General features: G+C 36.9%; 1 protein-coding gene across 1 annotated transcript; it reads right to left on the reverse strand.

Annotated features, from left to right (window-relative positions):
* Window positions 1–3,702: 3,702 nt before the first annotated feature.
* LOC105544606 (alpha-enolase-like) lies at window positions 3,703–4,578 on the reverse strand. The gene has a single exon (XM_011987163.1). The coding sequence runs from the start codon at window positions 4,465–4,467 to the stop codon at window positions 3,703–3,705; it is 765 nt and encodes a 254-aa protein (XP_011842553.1). The 5' UTR covers window positions 4,468–4,578.
* Between the last annotated feature and the right edge of the window lie 6,444 nt (window positions 4,579–11,022).

Consider the following 11,022-nt stretch of genomic DNA (forward strand, 5'->3'; position numbering starts at 1 on the left):
AAAAAGTGATAAGGCTGAATCCTGGTTTAGCTGACTCCAGAGCTTGTGTCAATGTTTCATCTCTAAAATATACTTGCTTCAGTTCTCTGTGATAACTTCTCTCTCAGATGCTGTAGAAGTGTTTTCTCCTTTTCCTCTTTTCCCCTGTGCCTCACCCCAGATTTTTGCACCTCAAGTGTTTGATACCCCAGGAGATATACTTCTGATCAAGGGAGGAAAGTCATTCCAGAATATCAAGTTGAAGGTTAGTCAGTTGTTGTAAAGAGAAAATTCTAATGTTACTCTGGAATTCAGTAACATTTATACACACCCACACACATTCACATTATCTTCAAAAGGAGAACTTCTAAGTGTTAATTTCATATTATTCACTTAGTCTGGTGAATATAGCCTTTAAAAAACTCCCAATCTCTCTCTCATTCCATTTTGTGGTTTCTACAGCTGATTGATCACTTCGGAAATTACTTCCCAAAGCTACATTAAGGAGCCCACCTCAAACATTACCATCTAGTGGAATTGTCAGAGACAAAAACTTCTGGCAAGTAGCTAAGTGTATTCATGGAAATATTATGTTTTCAAAAACAAACAAATACAAGCAGTGAAACCTTGCTTCCTGGGTCAAGGATTTGAGTTTTTTTGTGTGTGTTTTTGTGGGTGTGGGTCAAAGGCTTTCTATTTTAATAGTTCATCTTAGAAAGATTAAAAATACTTTCTCTGGATGCTGACAGAGAAGGAAAACTCACAGAGGCCCTTTACCCTCAACTCTGGCCCAACAGCAGCAGTGGGGCGGGGCTGGGGGTAGGGATGGGTTGGCGGGGTTGAAGAGGAGGGGGGTGCGGTTAGAGCTTGCTGTAGCAATGACTTGATTACATAATGCCTCCCATCTGTCCACAGATGTGTGAGTTTGCTCAAATGTTTTATTAGAAGTTTATTACATTTTCTTATAATCCCAGCCCATCTGCATTTGCTAGCCTATTTGCAATTTCTAAAATACTTAATCCATTTGCTATTCAGTAAACGAAGATATGAATTGAGACATGTTCTGTAAGTCCCTGGTGTCATTTAGGTGATAACACATGTTCCATGGATATAATAAATAAGATTGATAAAGTAGGCCTTGCAAGCCTCTTGATGATAATGATGATGATGTTGATGCTGGTGATATCTCTCTGGATCAGTTCACTGCCAAAGGCTCTAAATGAGAGTCAGTATTCTGTGCTGGTAACATTAATCCTACTTCAATCCACCCATAATTTGATCTACAAGGAGAGAAAACAGAAGGATAACAACAAGAGCAAAACAAAACAAAAACAATTCACATAGACTGTATGTAAATTTTTTAACTATAGATTTAAATATCTATATCTAACTATATGTAACCCCATCAATTTTTTTGCCCTTGAGAGAATTGGATCTAAGAGTTTTATCATTCTGCCACCAATAACAGCACCTTTTCAATCTGAGTGGTTGCTATCACTTATAGTTTGGCATGCCCAGTAGTAGAAAGTGGGACTCTTTATTTCTATCCATTGGAAAAACACTGTGTCTATCTTGCTGATACCCCAGCTCCCAGCATGGTGCTGAGCATGTGGTAGGTCCTCAATAAATATGTCCTGAATAGATGACAGAACAGATATAGATTTGTATTGGGTGTGTCTTTTCCAGCTGGTTCATAGTTACTGAATGATTGCTGACTAAATAGATTGTTAGTTTAATGTCGACTTTATATTTCGCGGTAGAATTTTCATTTGTCAGAACCACTATTTGTCATGAGAAATTCAATCTTGGAACTCCTCTGAGATTCTGAGAAAACTTTCTATTGCATATTAGCGATTCCATGCTGGATAATAGTGGCTTTCATAGGCTGAATTATTCATGTAGTTGTGTACTAAAGCTTAGTAATTTTCATCTTTTGATTTAGGAGTAGGATCTCTAAGAGACCAATTTTATTCCTTAAACTGAGAAAGGTTTGGGGTTTTTAATATCTAATTTTGGCAGCCCTCTGTCAATGAATAGAGTTTCTTTTCTTTCCCAGTCTCATAAGCAACTGTTCCATTCACATGCCATTTGTGCATATAATACATTTTCAAGTTGTTTATTCCAGTACAAAATGTGTTTCACATATATTGAAAGGTCAAAAAATAATGTCCTCTCTTTTATATTTTAGCATGTGCAGAATTTATTGTGGTGTTATTATGTGATTTCATTTCATTTTTATTTAAAAGGAAAACAACAACATTGAAGACATCCTGAAATAGCATTCATTTGGCAGGTAGGTCTCTGGCTTTCTGGTTCTGATTCCATGCTTAGCTGTGCCAAATCCAGTCAGAAGAGGAGAAATGGTTTACAGGTGTCATGGAATTCCATGGTTTCACTTGCAATGGGTAACCTTAGGAAGGAGAATTTCCATATATCACGCCAATGTTGATTTGTCCAAAGAAAGCATCCCCAAGTCTCAGACTGAAAATAAGGTATTTGGTTGTATGAGAGGATGAGCCCAGCAGTTGGTAACCCAGCAGGAGATTCTTCCCTGAGAAATTGTGATTATTTTCACATGTAAGAAAAGGGACAAATGAATATCATTTTCAAACCTCTGTCTGACTAAACACACCAACCAGAAATGCATCTACCTACATCATTTTAAAAGAAATTCAGTGGGGCTTTGACAGCATTGACCTTCTTTCACTGGATGTTTCTCACACTTACTTGCTCTCTGTTTTCATGTTTATAAAATGTGTTCCCAAGCCCTTTAAGATAAAATCAACAATAGTGCCTAGGGCTCCAGAGAAAGATTCCCAGTGGGAGGGTCTGGGCCTTTTGTTCCAGAGAATCTAATAGAGTGTGAAACTGACACAGACATGGGAAGATCATTCAGCTAAAATTAAAGTCTTTGTTCCTTCATTAGTTGAACTTGAACTTCACATTTCTGAAGTTCTGCTAGGTTACTTTCTCTAAAGTTCTGATTTAATCAAGGTGAACAGGGAAGCTCATTAAAATCTATTTTCCCTCTCTCTTTCACTTTTAAAAAGAGATTGCAAAAATCCCATTTTTTTTTTTTTTTTTTTGGTATAGTGAATGTTCTTGATTCTTTTCTCGATGTAAATTTTGGGAAGTTAACCTGAATCTCACATATATATTTTTCATAATCATTAAAAAGGGTTTTTTCTTTTTAAAGTCTGATGGAGACTTTATCAGTTGATTGACTTCCTCAGTCCCATTGGGAAAGGTGAAGGGTCAACAGCCAGGCCTTTAGGTGATTAATGAGCTAATGTGATTACATAAAATGTATTTTTATCACCTTTAGTTTGGGGGAACTATTGAAAATGAGAGTAAACCTTAGACTGTAAATCTTTATCATTGATCTAACTTTCTTTTTTTTTCTTCTTCTAATTACATTTATTTTAATGCTGAATTTACTCCTGTGCCATAAATTTTTGTTTCTTCAGTTTCTTCTGGGATATCTTTTTCTTCTGGGCAACCTCCTCTTCTGGTTTAGGAACAATCTGTTCCTTTTCAGTAAGAATCATCTCAATGTGGCAGGGAGAGCTCTTCTATGGGTTAACCCGACCATGAGCTCTGTAGATCCGTCGGCGCATCTTAGGTGCTTTGTTCACTTGGATATGCTCAATGACCAGAGAATCTACATCTAAACCCTTAAGTTCAGCATTACTCTCTGCATTTTTAAGCATGTGCAGCAAAAATTCAGCACTCCTTTTGGGCCACGGACCTTGTGTCCAGCCCCACTGCTTGGCCTGGGCACACCTGCCAACTCCACCATTGTAATGTCAGAATGGTACACACTGTTTCTGTAAAGTGACATCTTTCAGATACTTCGTGTTCATCCCCCACATTGGTGGCATCTTTCCCGTATTTCTTCCTGATGACATTCTTCAGGTTGTGGTAAACCTCGGCTCCAATGCACATGGCTTCCCTGAAGTTTGCTGCACCAACTGGGAGGATCATGAACTCCTGCATGGCCAGCTTGTTGCCGGCATGAGAACCGCCATTGATGACATTGAAAGCCGGGATTGGCAGGATGACTTCAGAGTTGCCAGCCAAGTCAGCGATGTGGCAGTACAGGGGAACCCCCTTCTCAACGGCACTGGCTTTGCAGACGGCGAGGGACACCCCCAGAATGGCGTTTGCACCAAACTTGGATTTATTTTCTGTTCCATCCATCTCGATCAGCAGTTTGTCAATCTTCTCTTGTTCTGTGACGTTCAGTTTCTTGCTAACCAGGGCAGGTGCAATAGTTTTAACCATGTGCTCAACAGCCTTTGAGATACCCTTCCCCATGTAGCGAGTCTTATCATTGTCCCGGAGCTCTAGGGCCTCATAGATACCAGTTGAAGCATCACTGGGCACAGCAGCTCTGAAGAGACTTTTTGAGGTGAAGAGATCAACCTGAACAGTGGGATTCCCAGGAGAGTCAAAGATCTCCCTGGCACGGACCTTGAGAATAGACATGGTGAATTTCTAGCCGCTGGGTCTCGTGGCCTAGGAGAGGAAGCGGAGGGTGCAGCAGACACCGAGGTAAGAGTGAAGCCAGCGAGATCTGTATGCTCCGGGTCCCTACAGCTACATTGATCTAACTTTCATGTCATAGTTACTATATCTTTTTTTTAAAATATGAGCTAATATCTCACTTTCTTTACTTAGCAGGAAAAAGGTGAGAAAAATAAAATAGAGCAAAACCTTGGGATTGAGGGTATGCAGATAAGTGGCTCTAATATTTCTTTGATCTTGATAATACAGTTAATTCTTTTATATTCCTAATTGGCAGTAGGAACTTATTGCCACAAGCCTGTGAAACTTTGTTGGATTCTGATACAATTCTAACTAGCACATTGATTTGTTTCTTCTTTTTAAGAATGTAAACATTTCCCCTTTCTCCTTCCCTTAGTGTTGCAGTCATAAAAGTATGTGATCTCAAGTCCTTCTCTTTGATCTTTCTAAATGAAGAATGGCATGGAAAATTAAAAAGTAGCCCAATAAACTGAAAATAATTTTTTCATATTTCTTGAGGTTTTATTATATTCTTATTGTATCCTTTGTATGATACAGAACTAACTATATTACTTAACTCTGGATGTGCAACTCTAGCTACTGACCACAGAAGGTCATAAAGCTTCAATAAGACCCTTATTTGATCAGAGCAGATGTTTAGGGTAATGACAGTGAATAGGGGAAATGAATAATGAATATGCCTTTGGGTAAATTAGCATCAAATTCAGGTTTTATAATTTAAGTTTATATATATAAATGCTGACTTATCCCAAACCAAAAACAAACAATACAAAACAAAAACTTGCAGAAAATGCTTGGAGGATACCTCGTATGTGCAGAGCCCGTGGAAGAGTAATGGAATGAAAAGATGAATGGAGCATCAAGTCTGATCTTAAACAGCTAATTTTTAGTGGGGAAGAGACACTGGCTTATAAACAGCCATAGCTTGATGCACATGATTCAGTTTTCCTTTCTTAGAATTCTTTTCTGATTCTACACAGACGGTCACAAATTCAGATGCCTACAAGGAGCAGGCAGGTAAATACAATTAGTGAAGACAATGAGAAAGGTGGCTAATTGAAGGACACGTGGTCATTCTAAAGGTAGCCACTGCTTTTCAGCTCCAGTTATTGCTGAGTGGCAACATGAGCCCAGTGTTGCCATTTCTTTTAATTAATTTTCCAAGAGAAGTTGAATTTGATTTTTTGGGGTGAAATCTCCCAATTTTTAAATATTGGCAGATAACATCATTTTAAAAAACACTGTACAGGCCAAATAAAACTCTGGGAAAAATAGGCTACCATTTGTGAGTACTGCATTTCCCCCACCTTCTGGTTGGCCTTATCCATTCTCATGGGCTTTATACCTATAACTTGCAAATTACGTATCTCACAGTCACCATGGATGGTAGCTGATTTTTCCTTTAAGATCAGATTTTATGCTCTATTCATATTTTCATTCCCACAGTACTTTGTCATGGGCTCTGCATTTATTAGGTATCCTCTTAAACATTTTCTGGAGGTTTTTATTTTGCTTTGTTTTTGTTTTGGGATAAGTCAGTGTTTGTACATAAAAACTTTATAAAATCTGAATTTGATGCTAATTTATCCAAAGCTTTTGGAAATATCTCTCGCTCTCTGTGCTGTTATAACTTCCTGCTCTTAGGAAGTGTTGGTTCAAGTGACAAATATGTGGAGCTGATCTGCAAGAAGTGTATGCAGGATATAGACAGCATGGACTGGAGACGTGTGTGCATTTGCAGTTCAAGGGTAGAGCACTGACCTCAACCCCAGCTTTAGCTCACAGGACTTGACCTGCTGCTCCACGTACTGAGGAAAGGTTGGTATTTTCTCTCTCTGTTTTTGTCCTCTCTCTGTCTTTTTTTTTTTATCTTTTCAAGAGCCAGTCACAGAAGAGTCATTTTTGCCCTGGGCTGGCAATTCTTTAAGTGCCTTTGACCAAGGCATGTGTATTTTCATGTTTAGAACATATGTATTTCCCTCAATTTTTTCCTACATGCTGCATTTTCTTGACTCCTCAAATTCCTCAGAATTTATAGTCAGTAACTTTTAAGTCTTCATCCTTCACTATTTGTTTGAGTTCTAGGCCTGCTGCACAATCTGTAATTGAACATGTTCAAAATGGGATTTAAAAAATTTCTCTCTCCGTGATGCTCCTTTGGCATTCTCTCCTCAGTGAGTTTTATCACCATCTCCATTTGTGCAATCAAGAAATACTAATCGCAGATTGCTTTCTCACTTTTATACCTAATCAGTCAATAGCTCCTGATGATTCTACTTTCAAACCTCACCTCTGTCCTCTATACCCTGTGCCACTCCCTGAATTCAGACTTCCATCATTTCTTGCCTGTACTGTTGCCAGCTTGCACCAGTCATTTCTCCAAGCAAGCTGTTCTATTCTCTGCCACCAGGACTTCTAAAATGCGATTTTTCACAATGTTTTTTCTTTGCTTAAAAACTTTTAGTGGCAGATCCTTACAGTTTTAAAAAACAAATTCCCTGGCATGGACTACATCTTGACCTCAGCCTTCTTCAGTTTTATCTTCCATACCTTAACTATGTATCTTGCTACATGTACAATTTCTTTTCCGTAAACAAACCAGGCAGTTTTACTTTTCCATGTTAACCTTTTGGTGAGAGATCAACTTATTTAAGAATCTGATAAAAACTATAAACTCCACTTCCCCAGAGGAAAAACACTTGAGAAGACATGTTAAATCTCACATATAATTTAAAATAATTTAAGATCTCTTTAAAGTCCATCTGTGGGCCCCAGATTAAAAGACCTTATACAGAAGATGAGTCCTTCAAGGGCAGAAAGGACCACATTGTTTCCATCTTTTTAGTATGCCTAGTAAGGATTGTTAACAGTTATCACAATAATACTGCTTAACAAACCAGCCCAAAACTTAACTGCTTAAAATTGTAACCATTCATTTAGCTCAAAATTCTATGAGCTGCTAATCTGGTCTGGGCTCAGTTGGGTGGCTCTTCTGCCCTTGGCTGGACCTCTACATGCACCTGCTGTTAGCCACATGCAGATTAGGCAACTCTGTTCAGGACATTTTTTGGGGAGAGGGGTGGGGTGGGACGGGATTTCACTCTTCTTGCCCAGGCTGGAGTGCAATGGTACGATCTCAGCTCACTGCAACTTCCACCTCCTGGGTTCAAGCGATTCTCCTGCCTCAGCCTCCCAAGTAGCTGGGACTACAGGCATGTACCACCACACCTAGCTAATTTTTGTATTTTTAGTAGAGATGGGGTTACTCCATGTTGGCCAGGCTGGTCTTGAACTCCTGACCTCAAGTGATCCACCTGCTTGGCCTCCCAAAGTGCTGGGATTACAGGCATGAGCCACCGTGCCCCGCCTGGGACATTCATTAGTAATCATCTAGAACACCTCAGCTCTCTTGCATGTAGTCTCATACCCATCCTGGACTTATTCTGTGGGTTAGTGAGTTTTCAAGGACATATGGTGGAAGTAGACCTAGACTGGAACTGACACATTATCACCTCTGCCATGTTTTATTGGCCAAAAAAAAGTGCTAAAGTTAGTCCATATTCAAGAGATGGGAAAATATACTTCACTTTCTAATAAGAGGAACTACAAAGCCACATTGCAAAGAGCATGTCGATATAGAAAACAGGGCCATTTTTGCAATCAATCTGCCATAGAAGCATGTAGTATACTCAAATAGTTGTTGAATACAAGTTTTTGGAAGTGAACCCCAAATTACAGAGAAAACTCAGATAAAATGAAAGAAGAAAGGAAAGACATTCTAAATAATGGGAATGATGTAGCTATTTTGTGATAAAAAATTTTTTCCTTCTGCAGTGGTTTTACAGGAAGGGAGGGATCAAATGACAAAAAGATTAATACAGTGTTTATGTATGTGATTGTTTGTTTACTTAAATGTGTCCCATCACATTCCAAAACAGATTCAAGAAAACTTAGTGATGAAAGCATAAGTACTTTAAATATTCTAAGAGAAAATCTATGTGTACAGCGTTACTTCACTATCAAAATGTTATTCTTGACTGTAGATACATACTTAGAATTATCTCCTGGATGGCACTTAAGGACAGTAGAGCTACATAATATTCCTATGAATAAAATGAATTGATCTCATTACTCTAAGGAAGAACTATACCTACATAATTTCAATGGATGAGAATTACTCTTGTGGCTTCTTGCTTCTACTATAAAGAAAAGCCTTTCTCATATATAACCTTGGTCTTCCATATTGCAGATTTAGACCATTTGCTTTTTAAACCAAAGTTTATAGATTTCTCCCTAACTGGTTTCCAAGACATTTTATATCCATATTAATAAACATTTTTATGTATGAACAAAATTAATTTGTGAGTTATATGCATATGCTATGTACCAATATATTATGCACTTTATAATACATTTGTAAGATAGAAAATAACATAGGCTTAAAATAGATGAAAGAAAGAATACTCTAAAAATTATTTTACTTATTTTTGCTTATGATACCTAGCTCTTTTTGCTCTCATTTGTGAGAGTTGTATGATTTAATATGCTTCAATATGTTTTTAAAATCCTAGTTTAAAACTTGATTTTAACGAATTCACAATCTGACAATTTTTGAATTTTGATTGCCGTATCTTAAAAAGATCCCTTGGAAGTATTTTTAGATCTGAATGGAATCTACAAATGGAAGGAATGAAGGAGTGGAAGGAACCCATCATTGACTAGGCTTACTAAATCATGATGGTCATTTCTCTAGTCTATATTTCAATTATGCAGAAACTTTTGTTGAAATTTGGAGAAAATTTTTTATCTTCTCTGATGTTAACCACTTGTTCTTACAAATAGTTGGGAGTTGCTTGTTACTGGTTTACCAACTGAATTCAAAACCATTAAAACTCTTTGATAAATTATTAAATAGCTTAAATGTTCCATTTCTAAGTGTAAGTGTTCAGTTAGGAAAATTTTTATAGGGCTGCATTTGTATAATTATCAGCAACAACACACATAGTGATGGAAACACTTTAAATATGTTTTCAAAATGTTCTCAGCATAGCTTGAATTTCTTTCAAAGAACAGTTACTTTAAATTCATTGTGAAAATATCATCTTTACCTTGAAAGTAGATGGTGTGTGTGTTTCTTGTGTTTTAAAAGTCAGCAAACTCTGAGTTATAGAAAATATTTTCATCATTGCTCCATATCTCAATATCCAACTGTAGACTCCTCTACATTAAAACAATTAATTATAGTAAAATACTCATAATACACATTTACCATTTTATCATTTTTTAAATGTATAGTTCATTAATGTTAAGTACATTCACATTGTTGGATAACCAATCTCCAGAATTATATGGATCTTGCAAAACTGATACTCTATACCTATTAAGCAACTGTCCATCCCTCCTTCTCCCTAGTCTCTAATAACTACCCTTTCATTTTCTGTCTCTATGCATTTCACTACTATAGGTACTCATATAAGTGACATTATACACTATTTTTTGTTATTGGCTTATTTCATTTAGCATTATGTCCTTGAGGCTCATCCATATTATGGCATTTGTGAGAATTTCCTTCTTTTTAAAGGCAGAACACTATTTCATTGTATGTATATCTGAATCACATTTAGCTTATCTGTTCTTCTGTTGATGGACACTGGGTTGCTTCCACCTTTTGGCTTTTGTGAATGATGGTGCTATGAACATGGGTGTACAGATATCTCTTCAGGACCCAGCTTTCAGTTATTTTGGGTATATACCCAGAAGTAGAATGTGTGCATCTTATAGTAATTCAATTTTTAATTTTTTGAGGAACTACCATTTTGTTTCCCATAACAACTATACCATTTTATATTCCCACCAATAGTGCACAAGAATATACTAACTCCAGATCCTTGCCAATACTCGCTATTTTCTGTTTCGTTTTTTGATAGTAGTCATCCTAATGGGTATTGGGTATTTGACTTCCCTTTATTTGAAGGTTCTAGTTTTTCTAAAATTAAACTTATGAGTGACATTTTGTAGCATTTTGTTACAATAGCTTGCCTATGAATGGTGAAGCAAAAAGATTTCATTAATGCTGCCTCAGTAAACTTATTCCCAAAACCTTTTAAAACATTTCTTCGAAGTAGTTGCTCCATCACTGATACACTTACACAATTTTCTTTCAAAATATTGTTTTTGCTAGATTGAGTATTGCTGCTGTAATGAAAACTGCATCAGGATAAGGAGCAGGTGCACTATAAATATTAGTTGAGTGATTTTTGAGAAGACACATTCTTTAGTACATATCTTTCTGTGGTACATGCACAGGTATATGTGTGCACACACACATGCACAAATAGTTATATATTTAACCATTGAAACAGGATCTAGAAAATACCATAAGCTGAGATACATTAGAAACCTGTACTTTCATTGATCTGTAAATCAACCTCCCAACACTACAAAACATATTTTAATTATTTCTTAAAACTTCAGCTTTTTTTTTTTTATATATAT

Source organism: Mandrillus leucophaeus, unplaced genomic scaffold, assembly GCF_000951045.1.
Source record: "Mandrillus leucophaeus isolate KB7577 unplaced genomic scaffold, Mleu.le_1.0 Scaffold301, whole genome shotgun sequence".
Lineage (NCBI taxonomy): Eukaryota > Metazoa > Chordata > Mammalia > Primates > Cercopithecidae > Mandrillus > Mandrillus leucophaeus.